Genomic DNA, 16,240 nt, shown 5'->3' with positions numbered 1-16,240 from the left:
ATTTCTCAAATTCAAATACAGTCCTGCCTCTCACTAACAAGTATTTGTGCATAGAGGGGTTTAAGGCAAGAGAACCCACCACATAGTATTTTTCCCACTAAAAGTGTTCCCAAGTGAGTTAAGGAAAAAAATGAGACTTCTTTATATAGTACAGAGCCATTCATAAAAGCTACAGTACATAAGTATTCTGAACGTACATGCACATGCATACATATGCCTACACGTAGAAGTATCTTCAGTATACATTTAGTTCACTTTTGATTCAATACATCAGTTACATGCTAGATCATCAAGTCAGAAAAATTGAAAAAAGAAACGTAGCATACCTTTAACGCCGTTCTATGTATGATCAATCAAACGCAGAGTCAGTAAAAGCGGTGCGTTTAATTTATGTTCTATTGTATTTTTTAAATGATAAAATTAGTCCACAAGACTACTAGCCTAGTCTGTCGAACTTTGGACCAATGATATGTGTTTTTCGCAGCCAACAATCAGATTGCGTGTCCAACAATTTCCGGTTTAGGCCACTATCTTCAATAATCACACGACCTGGGCCACTTGCATGTGAAATTAGCTTGCGCAAACTTGCAAGGTCACGTGATTGGGCGATGATGATTCATTCACTATAAATTGAATGAGAATCCCATGCAAATTACTGTCTTGATTTGGTAAATAAATCCTGACGCAACGGTCAAGTGAACACAACCTTTGCTATAAAAGTTGTCAGCCGCATTCATAATACGTTAAATTGACACATTATTTTTTTACGAGCTGTACCTCCGTTAAGCAGTATTATTTATTCTTTAATTCTATTGCATATATATTATTGTAATTGATTCTATTGCATATATATTAAAATAATTTTTTCTCGTATCATCATGGAGAAAGAAACAACTTTCAACAACTCATACAATGACTCGGAGTCATTGAAAAAGCACATGGATGTCAACATTGTTGATGAAGATTGTGGGAAACAAACTGAACAAGTTGGTGTATTAAAAAGATCATTCTCAACTTGGTCTGTTCTTGGTATTGGTTTTGGATTAACTAATTCTTGGTTAGGTATTTCTGCATCTTTGATCACTGGTATTCAATCGGGTGGTCCCATGCTTATTGTGTATGGTATTCTTATCATTGCATTTATTTCTTTCAACATTGGGATCACCTTGTCTGAATTGTCTTCAGCCATTCCTTCTGCTGGTGGTCAATACGTTTGGTCTAGAGTTTTGGCTCCAAAGAAATACTCTTCTTTTATGGCCTATATTTGTGGCTCTTTGGCTTGGGCCGGAGCTATTTTCACTAGTGCTTCTATGGCTTTAGCTTTGGCACAAGAAATTATGGGGTTCTGGATCATGAATCACCCGGGGTATGAACTTAAAAGATGGCAATTGTTTGTTATTTACCAATTAGTCAATGCCTTTTTGGCTTTATTCAATTGCTATGGGAAATGGTTACCCTTTGTGGCTGATGGTGCATTATACACTTCATTATTCTCATACTGTGTTATCATGATCACAGTTTTAGTTTGTTCCAGAGGTAACTACAACTCTCCAAAGTTTGTCTTTGTTAACTTCGATAACAACACTGGTTGGGACTCTGTTTTCATTGCATTTGTTGTTGGTTTAGTGAACCCCAATTGGTCATTCTCTTGTTTAGATTCTGCTACCCATTTGGCTGAAGAAACAATGAAACCAGAAACCGATATTCCCAAGGCTATCTTGGGAACTGTGGGTATTGGGTTTGTAACTTCTTTCACTTATTCAATAGCCATGTTCTTCTGTGTTAGAAACTTGGAGGGTATCTTCAACTCTACCACTGGTATGCCAATTTTCGATATCTACTATCAAGCTTTAGGTAGTAGAGTTGGAGCTACTTGTTTAGGAAGCTTGTTGTTCTTGACAGCCTGTGGATGTACTATCTCTTGTCACACTTGGCAAACAAGATTATGTTGGTCTTTTGCTAGAGACAATGGGTTACCCTTGTCCAAGCATTTGAAGATTGTTGATCCCAAATTAGGTATCCCATTGAACGCCCATTTGTTTTCCAGTTTCTGGGTTGCAGTATTGGGTTGCTTGTACTTGGCGTCCTCCGCTGCTTTCAACTCCATGGTTGTTGGGTGCATTACTTTCCTTTTATTGAGTTATTTGGTTCCAACCTTCTGTTTGCTCTACAGAGGTAGAAATAATATTCGTCATGGTCCATTTTGGTTAGGTAATTGGGGGTTAGTCGCAAATATCATCACCATCTTTTGGGCATTCTTTGCATTGATCTTCTTCTCCTTCCCAAGTTTTATGCCTGTCACCGGTAACTCCATGAACTACTTCAGTGTTGTGCTTGTTATATACTGTGTCTGGGCTTTGGCCTATTGGTACTTCCCAGTTAAAGGTTGGAATTGTAGAGAGAACTTCGCTGGTGGGTTGAACAACAATAAGGAGACTGAATTCCCTGATGTTTGCTTGCATGAACTTTAGATGTTATTTTAGATTCTGGTAATTAAAAAAATGCTTTCTTTCTTTTATATGGTATGGTTATGTTTTAATGATAATTTTACAAAATAATGATAAAAATGAAACAATTTGTATGGACCCACTGACACCTCTCTTTCAATTCTACGATCCAGACAGGTTCTTAAAGGATCCAAAACATTACTCTCTCCATCAGCTATCGCAAGTAAAACAACACACATGGCTACAATTCACATCGAGAAATAGTCACCACAACATAACCTCATACACTTCGAAAAGTCAAAAACTGACCTCCCATTGAAGGAAGAAAATATACCGTAGATCACATTCCTATGTTCGAGAATGAATTCCCCATGCTAAATAGTCTTGCACTGTCTGTGTGATGGATATCTTTAGACAAAGGTAAAGAAAGAAAGGTTAAATCAATAAAGAAAATTTTCGAGCAGTCCCATCTCCTTATATAGTTTTTTTCCTTTCATTTGAAAGTGCCGGGTAACCTCTAGATGAAATCACCCACCTAAAAAAAATTTGTTAGGCTAAATCTCAACAGTAAACAATGAACATTGACTAACATCTACTCATCAACCAATCAATGTTTGGGAAGCTTTCTACACCTTCTTCTACTGTTGGTGCTGCAGGAGGGCAAACATCCGCCAGTAATCTGTTATTTTCCCTGAGTCCAACTCAACAACAATCAAACACAACTGTCCATGGACCAGGCATAGCTGCTTCTTTAGGAGCAGTCAATAATTCTAGTAATGCCAGACCATCGTCATTAATTCCAACGACAAACTCGGGGACGGCCCTGTCATTTTCCAAGTCTTCGCTTGACGACAATGCTCCCGGCACAAAGACATCCAGACTCTTGAAGGACTTGATCCAATCAGCCACCAACTTACCCAAATCACAAGACACAAAATTAGGAGTTCTTAATTTACCATTGAGTGAATTACAAAGAATACTGAATACTCTTATTCAAAACAAGAATGCTCCAATCAAAGACTTTACACGTGCTCATTATTTCCTTGCCTCTAATGGTATAAGTACGGAAGACATTGAGTCTGAATTGGCCGAGTTACCTCAAAAATATACTACTGACGCCGGATCTTTGGTGTTGGAAAAGTCGGCAGGTGAGGCTTCTACTACCATTGCAACTGGTGGATCTTTGGAATCATATTTAGGTTCAAGAAAAGATGAAAATATCTTAAATTCAATTGAACAATCCCTACAGACAGCTAACAATGATTTTGATGCATTTATTAATTCCAATATCTCCATCGATTGGAAGGTTAGAAAGGATAAGTTAAGGCTGTCAATTGGCTTGAAGAGTAATTCTCCAGCAGCTCCCACTTCAGCATCTGCTCCTTCAAGTGCCATCTCATTTCCATCTAGTTCAAAATATGGTACTTCTACCACTGAAAATAACTCTGTTACTTGGAATAAACCAAGTATTGACGGTACAGTTACTCTTTTGGATCAAAACTATAAGTCTGCTGTTAAAAACATTAGTCGAGAGAAATTTGAAAGCCATGCCAGAATTGTATACCAAATGAATGAAGCAAGATTGAAAAATGAATTTTTCCCTTTATGTCTTAGCTTTGAAGAGATCAATAAATTGGCTAGCGATCTCAAATCCAAACAAATGATAGATGTTTGGAAATATTTAATTGAATTATCAAATGAAAAGTTTTCTAAAATCAGCATTGAGAATAAGTTTCATGATGACCCTAAACTTAACTCCACTATTGTTAAACATGGTAAGAAATTCTTGGAACAACAGTTTTTCAATTATGTTGATGAAGTATATCTCAGAGATGATTCCAAACCAGACAACTTTTCACCTGCCACCAATGTAAATAAGGTTTCATTTTTCATTCATAAGATTGTGCTTAAAAATAATCCCCAAATATCAAGAAAAACTTTAACAGCAAATGGGATCCCCGTCTGGGCTATAGTTTTCTATTTATTCAGATGTGGTCTTTATCAAGACGCATTACATTTTGTTGATACTAATCGTCAATTATTCAACATGCTTGATACCAATTTCCCAACTTATTTGATGAAGTTTGTTGATGTTGAAAATGGACAACTGACTGCTAACTTGCCATTAAATTTGACTGAAAGGTTGCATCAAGATTTCAATACACAATTCTCAATGTTGAATGAAAATGATGAAAGATTTGACCCTTACAAATATTCCTTATACAAAATTATTGGTAAGTGTGATTTATCCAAGAAATATTTACCACAAGCTATCAACTTAAGTATAGAAGATTGGGTTTGGTTCCACTTATCCATTATAAATGAGGATAATGTTAGAGAATCTGGGTTAATATTTGATAATTATTATTTGGTTGATTTTCAACAAAAGGTACTTTCCCTTGGACCCAAAGTGTTCAATACTTCTTCAAATAATCCATTATATTTGAAGACCTTAATCTTGAGTGGGTTATTCGAAGTTGCTGTCAATTATACCTATGAGAATATTAATGACTATTCTGCAACGCATTTGGCAATTGCCCTTAAATATTATGGTTTGTTGAAGGTTGCTCCATCCAACAATAAGAATGAGATCTTGGTATCATTATTCCGTCAAGCTCAACCTTCATATTACATTGATTTTGCCAAGTTATTAGAGTTATATACCAGATCATTCAAGATCAGTGATCCCAAAGTTGCTGCCGAATATTTACTATTAATTGCCATGACCACCACCAATGAACAAGAACTTAACAAGTGTTATGAGTTCTTGAGACAATTGATTTTAGTCACTAGAGAGTTTTCCATGCTTTTAGGTGAGTTAAATGAGTTCAATGGAGAAAAGATTCCTGGATTATTGGAGCAGCAACGTCTGCTTATCAAATTAGAAAATTTGCATGATTTCAACCTCAAGATTACTGAAATATGTGCTATTAGATGTGAAGAAGAGGGCAGAATCTTTGATGCGTTGATCTTGTATCAATCATGTGAAGAATATAATACTGTTGTTGGATTAATCAACAAATTATTGAGTGAATTGATATCCACCACAGACTTGAACAAGCCATTGGTCAAACAAGGAAACTATTCTTCTGGTAATGACAATGAATCAGATAACAATAACCAAGATACTATTCAGAATAACATTGTTTTATTATCACAACATATAATAAAGGTGTTTATGAATAGCAGTCATATTCTTGAGAAGGTCACGTCTGAAGTCAAGCAAACTAATCAAATCTTGTTACCCATTGTGGAAATTAGACAGACCTTCATTTTGAAAGATTGGAGAAAGGTCATTGAGGAAATTGGCAAGTTAGGGCTATTGCCCTTAAATCCACAAGCCACTTTTAACGACATTAGAGAGTTGACTGATTTGATTGAAATCAATAAGCTTGATTCTAATTTGATCAAGGTGATTCCTTCCCTTCTCATTATGGTGTTAACCCTGATCTCTCAATTGAATTATAATGTCTTACAACAAGCGTACCAACCATTAAGTAAGGAAAGGGAAGAGGTTAATACCTTCAAAACCATTGCAAGGAATTGCATGGTATATGCTGGAATGGTTCAGTATAAGATGCCAAGAGAGACATACAGTCTATTGATAAACTTGGAGTCTCTGTTATAGCGTATAAGGTACATAAATGTCGCATGATAATGTCGTAAACATCCTTTCGCAGACGAATATGTACATCATCACGTAATGTCGCACTGAAACTGTTTGTAACCTTCATCACTCCTCTTCACCATGGGTAAACAGAAGATACAAAAGGACGACGGCAATGTCGCTTATAAATTCCCAGCCGAGTTTCTAGATCTTAATGAGCAGTTAAAGAAACTGTTCTTCAAGCCTACGCCGACCACAGTTGTGGAAGATCAAATCATTGTGGTGGACCATTTCATTCCAGTAACAGTCTGTGATTTGCTTATCAAGACATTTGAGACCGGTTTAAAGCTAGAGACCACACCGTTGGTCAAAAGCAAAGGGTATGCCGTTCGAGTGAATGACCGAGTGTCACTTCCCAATTCGTACGGTGCCAGTCAAAGTCTCTGGTTGTACTTAAACAGTATCTTGAGTCAAGGTAATGAATATGAATATGAAGACGACGACAACGACATTTCCCATACTTTCCAAGATGCCATAGGACTCAACCCCCAATTACGGGTCTATAGATATAGAAAGGGCCACCACTTTGGGAAACATTATGACGAGGCAGTGACTGTAGATAAGCCCAAAGGGAAGACCAAATGGACTCTTCTTATATATTTAACTGGAGACGATGAGTTTGAAGGTGGAGGAACGATCTTCTATCCCCGTCATAACAGCAAGCAAGGCTTGAACATCCATCCTAAAAAGGGAATGGCACTTTTGCATAAACATGGTGATGATTGCTTACAACATGAAGCCGAAATGGTTAAATCCGGTGAGAAATGGGTTCTTAGAAGCGACGTTGTATTTTAACTGATGAAAAGAAGTCTTTTGTTCTGGTGATAATGTCGTTATCGTCGTTGACCGTCATTATACGGTTCCTGACCCACCCACTAAGTTTCAGTTGGATTCTGCACTGTTGGTATCGATGATCTATGAGATAAATCAAAGAATAATCTCCAATATGTCGTATACTTCTTCCAATGGATTGGTTCACCGCTCTCATACAAATATTGTCATAGAAATCTTGCAGTTTCTGATGAGCTTCCTTGAGGGTCCCACCTTGGTCCATAGTCTTGGTCTCTATGAACTTTCTTCTGGCAATTAACTCTCCCAGAAATGCATTGGGATACGGCAACCCAATCATTACAACTGCTCGAGCAAGTTGGTCAGAGAAGTTGATCCCTTCAGAGAGCTTTCCCCCCACCACAGAGAAGAGAATGGCCCCATATTTATTTGTGGGGTCGTTAATGGATTGGGTATACTCTTCAAGAATAGAAGTTGGGATAGTTGATGATGACGATTCCTGGAACACTTTTTTGTTGAATCTTGATAGTAAACCACTGTGTTTCCAGACTTCTAAAAGGGTAACCAAATATTTATAACTGGTGACAAATACAACCACTCCATGGGGGATATTATCACATATTTCCACTAGAAACTCTCCTAATTTGTTCAACATCAATCGGTTATTACGTTTTTCAAACAGAAACTCAAACCTGGTGTCTTTATATTGTGCCACAGGGTACACTTGTAAATTGTCGTCTGGTATAACGTGATCACAGGTGAAAGTTTTGATTTCTTTGGCTGGAACATAGGGGAAAAGATATTCCTTATAGTCATTCATGGGTTCCATGGTTCCCCCACATAGAAGAATGCATTTACATCGATCCACAATGTCTTTGAATACTTGGGATGGATCTAGAAGCATGTAGTTGATTCCAATCATTGAAGATCCGTTGGACCGAGTCATCGTCCAAAAAAGTTTACCTTCCTTTGAAGGGTTAGTTAAGCATTTCAAGAACTTCGTAAGTTTAAAAAGTAAAGGATTTGAAAGACTCTTTTTATATGATGAATCTGATGATGATGTGAATTGAATATAACTTTCAATTTTAAAGGCGATTTTTGATTTTTGAAGGAATGTTTCTAGTTTAAAAATGTTTAGTAAATCACCAGTGGAATCTTTAAAAATCGTATGGACATTTATTTCATCGCCTTCTTTAACATTGTTGGAATTTAATTCCATAAATTTGGATAATAATTGAATCATTTTCAATAATTTCATCAAGTTCACTCGATTCCCACTGTTTAATCTCTTGGAGAATTTGGTGATATAAGCTTTCAATGACCCCAAGACCAATTTGAGCTCATTCAAGGTCACATGCGTGGAATTCATTGAGTTTATCACGTCCAATAAGTTGTGTGCTTCATCCACAACTATAATGGCATCATCAATATTATTAATGTCATTCCTATTAGCTTGAAACAATAGTTGATATGGCAAGGAAATGATCTCAGCAGGTTCAACAGCAGATCTTAGGGAATAATAAGGACATACCTTCATTGTTGAACCCATTTCATTTACTTCTTCAATATCATGGATCTTAACCAAACTCAAGTGCTTAAACTTGGCCATAGTCTCAGGGATATCTTTAGAAGATAAATATTGACATCGACTAGGTTCATCTTTGAGCTGTAACTCTCGACAACTTTCATTTATCATAGTATCATTGCTCAATCGTAGTACTGTTTTGTTCACACACAATTGCTTTCTGGACCCTAATGGGATATACTTTGTGCGTTCCTTTGGTCCGTCGAATGAAGGTTCAAAGCTGGTGAGTGATAGTTGGTGAGTGAATTGGTTCAATTGAGAATGAGTTCTGGATGTGAATAAGATCTTGGGAGTGGTACGAGGTACTGAGATCTCCAAGTTCGTGGAGTTATGTCCTTCAACTTTATGTAATAAGTCAGATATTTCTTTAGACAATGCTTCGTTAGAGGACGTAACAGTTTCTGAGTCACTAGAATAATCTTCAGGTAGGAAATCGTCACTACTAATACTAGCAGTAGCATTACGGCCAGTACTACTACTAGGAGACACTTTGATCTTCTTCCTTTTGTGACTAAGTAACTCATGAACACTTGTTTTACCATAATCAGACTTCTCCAACTTGTCCAAATACCTTTCATATTCTAAAACCTCGTTATTAGCACGGCTTTTGATCTTTTGGTACGCCTGTTTCACCCATTCAGGTTCATCATCAGAATCAGAGTCACTATCAGTCATACTATGTTCAGCAACACCATCTTGATTGTCTTCACCGTTTTGGTCTGGACTGGTTCCTGCCAACTTTTTATTCTCTCGAAGCCACGTCATAGTAGAACATATTATAGAGAGAGTCTTGCCTGTTCCTGTAGGACTCTCAAAGATCCCCACCTTGTAGTTGTTGTGGAGTGTATCGTATATTGCATCCATTAACTGGACTTGAATAGCGTACGGCTTATAGGGGTGACTATAAGGAGAACGACGCGTCAGCATTGCATTTTACGTGGATTATTGTTAGTGTTAACAGCAGTATGTGATACATACCATTTGAAAGTAACGGTGCTTATACTACGGCCTAGAGTTGCGGGTAATACGGTTTTGATTTGACACATGTCCGGGTAACCTCATCGGCGGCATTCATTCCTAATTAGGTAGGTGGCTCGACGGTAGGCACACGACTTCAATCCCTCCAATTACCGGGTTAAAATGAAGTGAAATATAACAGGATGAAGGCAACCATCTGCAATATAAACATTGAATAACAATTATTAAGTGATAATCAATAGTATATATTAACACTGCATTAGTTTCGTCATGGTTTTACATTTTGAAAGTGTTCATACGTTTGATCATGACTTTGCTACAGCCACCACAGCCTATTATAACCGGTACCCTAATCCTTATACTAATAATGTTCAATGTATGGATATGCTTGATTGCCATGTTGACAGTGACGGGTGTCTTTGGACCACTCGTATGATGAAGAAGACTGGCAGGCTACCTAAATTCATAAAGCCTATATTGGGGAACAGTTTAAGTTCATGGGTCATTGAAAAATCGGTTATTAACCCTGAAACTCAAACCATGTGGAGTTATACAGCCAATATGGATCATCGAAAGTTTATTAAAGTTGAAGAATACGTCAAATATCGAGTAGTTGATGGGAATAGTGGTCAAACAACTGTTAACTCCAAAGTTATCTTTCTGTCTAATTTAATTGGGTTAAAGCAGAAAGTCGAACAGTGGAGTCACAATAAGTTTACTCAAAACATAAAGAATTCCAGAGAGGGAATGATGTATGTTATGAATTCCTTTAAAGAGAAGAGAGAACTATGGATGAAAAATAATCAAAGTCTAATAACATAGACTTTATATTAAAGTTACTATTATTATTATTACTATTATTATTATTTTATTATTACTATTATTATGGTATATGACAATGAATGCATTAGGTTACAAGATATATTGTAGAATAGAGGTAGTTCAGATTAATGGTGTAACTTTAATGGTATGGGCTAACTTTGAATGCTCGGCCGGACTCATTTGAATTTACCTCGAATATATCCTCGGAATTAGTTCCGAGGGTACCCTCTGGAATCAGGGGGGGAGTCAGTCAGGAACACCCTACAAAGACCAAGCAGAAACTTCTATCCATTTGAAACACAATAGCGATTATAATACTGTAGTCAAACAGTATAAATAACCCCAGCAGTTACACTATAATACAGCACCCCATTCAGATCAAGTTAAGTACTTTGTTCCAGTCACTTATTCATTACCATGGGGCTACAAGTTCTATTCCAAGAGAAACGTCGAGCTATGTCACTGAGTGGCACGAGACCAGAACCCATTACGGAATCGACTAAACGGCGACAATCCTCCATTTCATCACCACTGGGACCGTGGGCCAGACGAAACTCGTTTCTAAGTAGAGATATGTTACTGGATGAAAACTATTCAGTGTATGAATCTCATAGTGTGTTTACAAGCAACGGATATACCAAATATAATGTGATTAGTCTTCGGGAATCTCAAGGGTTTGTGTTTAACCAAGACTTGTTTGCTTCACCGTATCAGCAGTCTCGGTCACTTCAAACGGAGAAGAAGTACCACCACAAGTCTCGATCACCTTCTTCTGTGGAGAGCTCTAGCGTATGTACCAGACGAAGACACACTTCATACAACGAGACTCGACCCACGTTTTTGAAGGGTCAAACAGATGCCATGGATGTTGATGCAGAGCAGCAAGACAATGATCAAGCTCATGGACAAGACAATGAACATGAACATGCCATGGGGAGCAGTTCAGAGGATTCAGATGAATATGAAGACAGCACAAACAATTCCATATATCGAGTGAAGGTCACAGATATCATTTTAGATGAAAAGGATACCATGATATATCCGACTTGATATAATCAAAAATGTATAGATCAATGATAGTAATAGTATGCCAGTTAGTAGTATGCCAGTATGCTTTGTATATGTGCAGTCCATGATGAGTGGGTGAAAAAGTCAGACTAACCACTGTAATCGACTACCACTCTTTGTCCCATTATCATCAAGATGGCTGACGTTAAAGAAGAGTTTGAGAAGATATCGTTAGAGTTCACCACATTACAAAACAGCTTGAATGAGTTAATAAATGGTAGATCCAAGTTAGAGACTCAGTTCCAAGAGAATAAGATTGTGGCCAGCGAATTTGATAAGCTCAATGAAGATTCCAAGATATATAAGTTGACAGGGCCCATTTTGATGCCTCAAGATTATAGCGAAGCTAAGACCAATGTTACTAAGCGTATTGAGTTTATAGAGGGTGAGATTAAAAGGGTGGAATCCAAGATCAACGAGACAGAACAAAAGATGGAAACAACCAGAGATCAATTACTTCAAATCAGAATGAAAATGGGTCAATAAATCAGATATATGTAATATGCACATGTATAAACAAATTGACATGTATAGAAATATGTAAATGTAAAGAAAATATGTATATGTATAAAAATATGTATAACCATACGCACATGCATAATCATAAGCACATATATGTACATGTATATATGCTCTATCCACGTAATAATTGAGACTTGATCAAATTAATCAAACTAATCCCATTGAATGCCGCCCATTGTTCAATATTGGTGTATCCAGTTCCTAAACTACGCAATGAATCAACTTTCTCCTTGACAAACTCTTTAGTGTCTCTAAAGTTTTCACTAGTATCTTGTAACATATAAAGCTCTGAGCTAACGTATACAGTACTCAACCCCATTCTTTTCAGATACCATGCGAAATCATTTGAGTTATCTCCAGCATAGAAAGCTATATCATCACTCAATTGATGTAATTCCTCTAAAGATGAGGGAATGTTATAGGGAACAACCAATTGAGCTAAGGCTTGATGTAAATAAGGTTTAATGGCAATATTACTTTCAAGTCGTTTATTAATCAAATAAGTGACTCTATCATATTCGTTTTTAATAGCATGGAATTGATCCGTGGGGTCCAAAATATCACCATGGAGTTTGTTTCTGTTGAACTTCAACCAATGTAATACAACTTCAAAGTCTTTATTGTTCCCACTAGAAAAGACCCCACTTAACGAATCAGGATACGACATATCTCTAATGGCTTGAGTTATACACTGTTCATGGAAGCCGAACCGAGGAATATAAGTGAGGGCCTTGTCAAGAATGACATGGTCAATACTGGACTTTCTAGATACAGTGTGGTCTACCGAGTGGTAGAACCGATACGCGGATCTTCTAGCAATGCCTATTCTGCCTAACATAACTGCTGTATAGAAGAAGAGAAGAAGTACCTTGAAGAGTGTTGTAAGTTAACTTGGGTTTACTCCATGGTACGATTTTAGTAGTGCAACCACCAATATTATATTGTATAAGGTATGAATCAAGGTCCCATGTTCCATGGTAGACATTCACCGTAGATTACAGTACACTCTACGCCAACCCAATAATGCTAGTAAGTATAGTCAAGCTTTTGTCTGTCCGTGAAACCAACTACTAACTTTGCTCCCATAGTTTAAACCTAACGAGATTCCTATACCTCGCCACACACTCCAAGATGAGTTTGAAGAAGCAATGGTACCAGAACCATTACCTTTGGTAGATGTTAAAGTATCTGATATCCAATCAATTGCAAAGATTATTGTTGTTCCAGAGGTATTAGCGGCTGTGATCCAACAGTTTCCTTTCAAGAAGACCGTAGGTACGATTTTAATATCGTACCCTGACCAACATAAAGAGTCCTCCTCCCAGCAAAACCAAGAGTTTGATGAAGATGAACAGTTATATGGAGCAATGAACTATAAGCAGAAATATCCTACTACAGAAATTCCTATACAAGAATTAGTCCCAGGAACATTGGCTATAGTGGTGCCCCATTTCAGTCATATCATTGTGAATAATGTTCTTGCTCAACAGTTGACGAACACCCTTAGTACATCCATATGGATTACGCTTGCTCCCTGTGCCCTTGAGAACTTAATAAGTTGTAGTAAACTATCACTCAACTTGGCCTCTTACGATGGCGGTTTGCCAAAGACAGTGGCACTGATTCCCAACTTGGGCCCTCCACATTGTTTCACCGGTATATCTGCAGCAATTAACTCGTTGGTTACTGAGTGTCCATTGATTTCCATTGCACTTAATGCCGAGGGTCAACCTGGGTTTGAAAAGGTCACCAACTCTATTCAACTTGAAGCAGCAAAGATCATTGGAAGTTTTGCTTACGATGATAACGAGAATTTACAAGCTCATTATGCTAAAAACCTTTCAACCAGATTAAGAAAACTGATGGCTAATGATGACTATGGTATGTATTTGTGATTTTACTAGCCTTTACTGTTTCTAATTGACAAGAAACAATTCCATAAGAGTGACACAGATGAACTAAATGGGACTTGAAAGTCTCGAGGAACCACCAAGAAGTTCATAAACTGTACTGGGAACCATACAGTATAATTGAGCAATAAAGTCTTGAGATATATACGTTTTAACTTCTCCTTCACATCTTCAATTGTCCCCCCTTCAAGCACAATGGTCCCATATGTAAAGAAACAGCAAAGAGATATAGGAGAGAAACAAAATTGGTCTGTCATCACCTTACGAAGAACTTCAATAAACTTTGGATCTCTGGAATAGATTTGTAAGAACTTATACCACCAACACTGAGCAAATGACATCACAAACCCCCAACACATAAACCCAGCCAATCGACTAAACAGATAGAATGATAATTCAATTACTGGACTTAATGGCGACGCATTGTAATCCCGTCGTATTTCATCGTTATCCCCCCTAAGGTAATCCAAAAATCTATCTATACCTTCATCATCATCTTCAACTTCATCGTCATTATTGCCATCGTCATTATAAATACGGGTATTTTCGGGGCCATATTGACTATTACCCATGAAAAGAAACCTAGGAAGTCTGGGAGAAAACGTGGATACTACTTGATCATCAAATAACCGGAACCCAATCAATGGCTGATCTGGCTTATAGGAAAGAATGGACTGAGCTAATGTTTCAGATACGCCATACAATACCAAGTTGGTAACTATAATGGTCACAAGCGAACTCTTCATATATAACCCGGTATACTTGGTTGTAAGCTTGAATAGGAAGAATCCAAGGACCATCATGATAACAAAGTTGATCATAGGTATGTTATATATGCGGAGGCAATTCAAGAGTCTCAGAAACACAGAGTGTTCATGATTGGTTTCTGTTGTTGTTCGTTCATATTGAGGTCCTAATCCTTGCTCAAGTCTGTCATCATCATTCTCCGGAAGAGCAATGGGCATTATTGAAGTTCTATATACTTCTTGATAGGAGTAGTGGAGTATACTTGAGCCACAAAATTGAGTAGATTCTTGATAACATTATTATTTAGTCATTTGCTCACGTGACTACCTCAGTACTAGGAACATGAGTCTATAGTCATATACGTACATGTTTACATACATGTTTACACACATGCATAAACCTATACATATATGCATGTTTACGCATATGCAAACGTAGATACTAACGTAATCTATACCTCTGAATGACTACATAATGATAAGTCAATGTTACGTAAGCAAAGGAATCAAATAATCATAAACACTTTTATATATATTAATTAAAAGCCACAATTTTGTTACCAGAAGACTTCCGTTCTACCATCTTAGACCAACTAACATAATCGCTTACAGCAATGTCAATATGAGTTAAATCCAGTGGTATACCTCTTTGATAGGTACCTAGTATTAATAGTTGTACTGCACACGACCCACCAATCATCTGCTTCCAATCAAAATGTTACAATTTGAAAATTCTATTATTGTAAGGTCAACGCAAACACTAAGCACACACTACAGTTTAGTTAACAACTGGACATTGCATAGACAAAACTCAAAATGTCATATACCAAAGACAACCAGCCTGTGAGATCGGCCGCCCCTCAATCTGACTATGAGTTGATTGACATTGACCCCCACTTTTTCAGAGTTATCTCTTACTTTAGACCATCTGATTATGGAGTGATATTAGGAACAGCAGCTGCTTTTCCACTTAGTTTGCAATTATGGGAGAAGTTAGAATCCAGTGCTGGTGCATTTAAGGCTCCTATCAAACTTCCTGGTGCTGCATTGAGAGGATCTGTATTGTTGGGTACTGTTGGAGGATTCCTTTTAGCTTACACAAGATCATCAAAGAGATTTTTAGGTTGGAGTGAAAATGCTCGTGAAGTTGAAAAGGATAGATACGAAATTAAGAGTTTATTGGCAAGAGAAAAGTTACCATATCATGAAAATGAATCTGCTTTAGATGATAGAATGAAGGATATTGCAAATAGAAACTCTCAATATTCCTTTGCATCTTTGGCTATTCTTCCATGGTTTAACTGGTCTTACCATCCTTATCATGGAGTGAACATTAAGAAATATTATGAAACAAGACCTGGTGAAGAAGCTTGGGGCTTTGACTTGAAACCTTTTGAAGAAATCAAAGCAAAATATGAAAAGTCCTTTGATTAATTATGCGTATAAAAACACGTATAATAATCACATCATCACAATGTATAATACAGCTAACGTTTAGCTAATCGGTTCAAATCTTCTATGTGAATTGTTTTTCAACTATGATTCAATATTCAATATTACTTCGATTTTTACTGGACCATGTTTATATATACAAATATATTTATTCAACTTGAACAATAGTTGGACTATCTCTCTGATATTAAATTTACAGACTTAAATAATCAACAGTGTAGAAAGACAAACACCGTAGCCACATATTAATCGTT

General features: G+C 37.1%; 11 protein-coding genes across 11 annotated transcripts; 8 read left to right on the top strand and 3 right to left on the bottom strand.

Moving 5' to 3' along the window:
* Positions 1 to 878: 878 nt before the first annotated feature.
* Positions 879 to 2,471, top strand: KQ657_003308 (Hnm1p; the record flags this gene model as incomplete). Its single annotated transcript, XM_043194038.1, has 1 exon — positions 879 to 2,471. One exon carries the CDS (start codon positions 879 to 881, stop codon positions 2,469 to 2,471), a length of 1,593 nt encoding a protein of 530 aa, XP_043051090.1.
* A 586-nt stretch (positions 2,472 to 3,057) lies between these two features.
* KQ657_003307 (linker nucleoporin) lies at positions 3,058 to 6,075 on the top strand (the record flags this gene model as incomplete). The annotated part of the gene is made up of 1 exon (XM_043194037.1): positions 3,058 to 6,075. The coding sequence occupies one exon, from the start codon at positions 3,058 to 3,060 to the stop codon at positions 6,073 to 6,075; it is 3,018 nt and encodes a 1,005-aa protein (XP_043051089.1).
* Positions 6,076 to 6,195: 120 nt separating this feature from the next.
* Positions 6,196 to 6,909, top strand: KQ657_003306 (uncharacterized protein; the record flags this gene model as incomplete). The annotated part of the gene is made up of 1 exon (XM_043194036.1): positions 6,196 to 6,909. One exon carries the CDS (start codon positions 6,196 to 6,198, stop codon positions 6,907 to 6,909), a length of 714 nt encoding a protein of 237 aa, XP_043051088.1.
* Positions 6,910 to 6,996: 87 nt separating this feature from the next.
* CHL1 (uncharacterized protein) lies at positions 6,997 to 9,352 on the bottom strand (the record flags this gene model as incomplete). The annotated part of the gene is made up of 2 exons (XM_043194035.1): positions 6,997 to 7,029; positions 7,094 to 9,352. 2 exons carry the CDS (start codon positions 9,350 to 9,352, stop codon positions 6,997 to 6,999), a joined length of 2,292 nt encoding a protein of 763 aa, XP_043051087.1.
* A 384-nt stretch (positions 9,353 to 9,736) lies between these two features.
* KQ657_003304 (uncharacterized protein) lies at positions 9,737 to 10,288 on the top strand (the record flags this gene model as incomplete). The annotated part of the gene is made up of 1 exon (XM_043194034.1): positions 9,737 to 10,288. One exon carries the CDS (start codon positions 9,737 to 9,739, stop codon positions 10,286 to 10,288), a length of 552 nt encoding a protein of 183 aa, XP_043051086.1.
* A 417-nt stretch (positions 10,289 to 10,705) lies between these two features.
* On the top strand, positions 10,706 to 11,338 carry KQ657_003303 (uncharacterized protein; the record flags this gene model as incomplete). The annotated part of the gene is made up of 1 exon (XM_043194033.1): positions 10,706 to 11,338. One exon carries the CDS (start codon positions 10,706 to 10,708, stop codon positions 11,336 to 11,338), a length of 633 nt encoding a protein of 210 aa, XP_043051085.1.
* A 153-nt stretch (positions 11,339 to 11,491) lies between these two features.
* On the top strand, positions 11,492 to 11,842 carry YKE2 (tubulin-binding prefolding complex subunit; the record flags this gene model as incomplete). The annotated part of the gene is made up of 1 exon (XM_043194032.1): positions 11,492 to 11,842. One exon carries the CDS (start codon positions 11,492 to 11,494, stop codon positions 11,840 to 11,842), a length of 351 nt encoding a protein of 116 aa, XP_043051084.1.
* Positions 11,843 to 11,990: 148 nt separating this feature from the next.
* Positions 11,991 to 12,716, bottom strand: COQ9 (ubiquinone biosynthesis protein; the record flags this gene model as incomplete). Its single annotated transcript, XM_043194031.1, has 1 exon — positions 11,991 to 12,716. One exon carries the CDS (start codon positions 12,714 to 12,716, stop codon positions 11,991 to 11,993), a length of 726 nt encoding a protein of 241 aa, XP_043051083.1.
* A 310-nt stretch (positions 12,717 to 13,026) lies between these two features.
* KQ657_003300 (uncharacterized protein) lies at positions 13,027 to 13,773 on the top strand (the record flags this gene model as incomplete). The annotated part of the gene is made up of 1 exon (XM_043194030.1): positions 13,027 to 13,773. The coding sequence occupies one exon, from the start codon at positions 13,027 to 13,029 to the stop codon at positions 13,771 to 13,773; it is 747 nt and encodes a 248-aa protein (XP_043051082.1).
* Positions 13,774 to 13,778: 5 nt separating this feature from the next.
* KQ657_003299 (uncharacterized protein) lies at positions 13,779 to 14,753 on the bottom strand (the record flags this gene model as incomplete). The annotated part of the gene is made up of 1 exon (XM_043194029.1): positions 13,779 to 14,753. The coding sequence occupies one exon, from the start codon at positions 14,751 to 14,753 to the stop codon at positions 13,779 to 13,781; it is 975 nt and encodes a 324-aa protein (XP_043051081.1).
* A 597-nt stretch (positions 14,754 to 15,350) lies between these two features.
* NUO1 (Nuo1p) lies at positions 15,351 to 15,968 on the top strand (the record flags this gene model as incomplete). The annotated part of the gene is made up of 1 exon (XM_043194028.1): positions 15,351 to 15,968. One exon carries the CDS (start codon positions 15,351 to 15,353, stop codon positions 15,966 to 15,968), a length of 618 nt encoding a protein of 205 aa, XP_043051080.1.
* Positions 15,969 to 16,240: the final 272 nt, after the last annotated feature.

The sequence above is a fragment of the Scheffersomyces spartinae genome (assembly GCF_019049425.1).
Source record: "Scheffersomyces spartinae strain ARV_011 chromosome Unknown scaffold_3, whole genome shotgun sequence".
NCBI classification, from domain to species: domain Eukaryota; kingdom Fungi; phylum Ascomycota; class Pichiomycetes; order Serinales; family Debaryomycetaceae; genus Lizanozyma; species Lizanozyma spartinae.
This window is presented reverse-complemented; position numbering and strand designations above follow the sequence as displayed.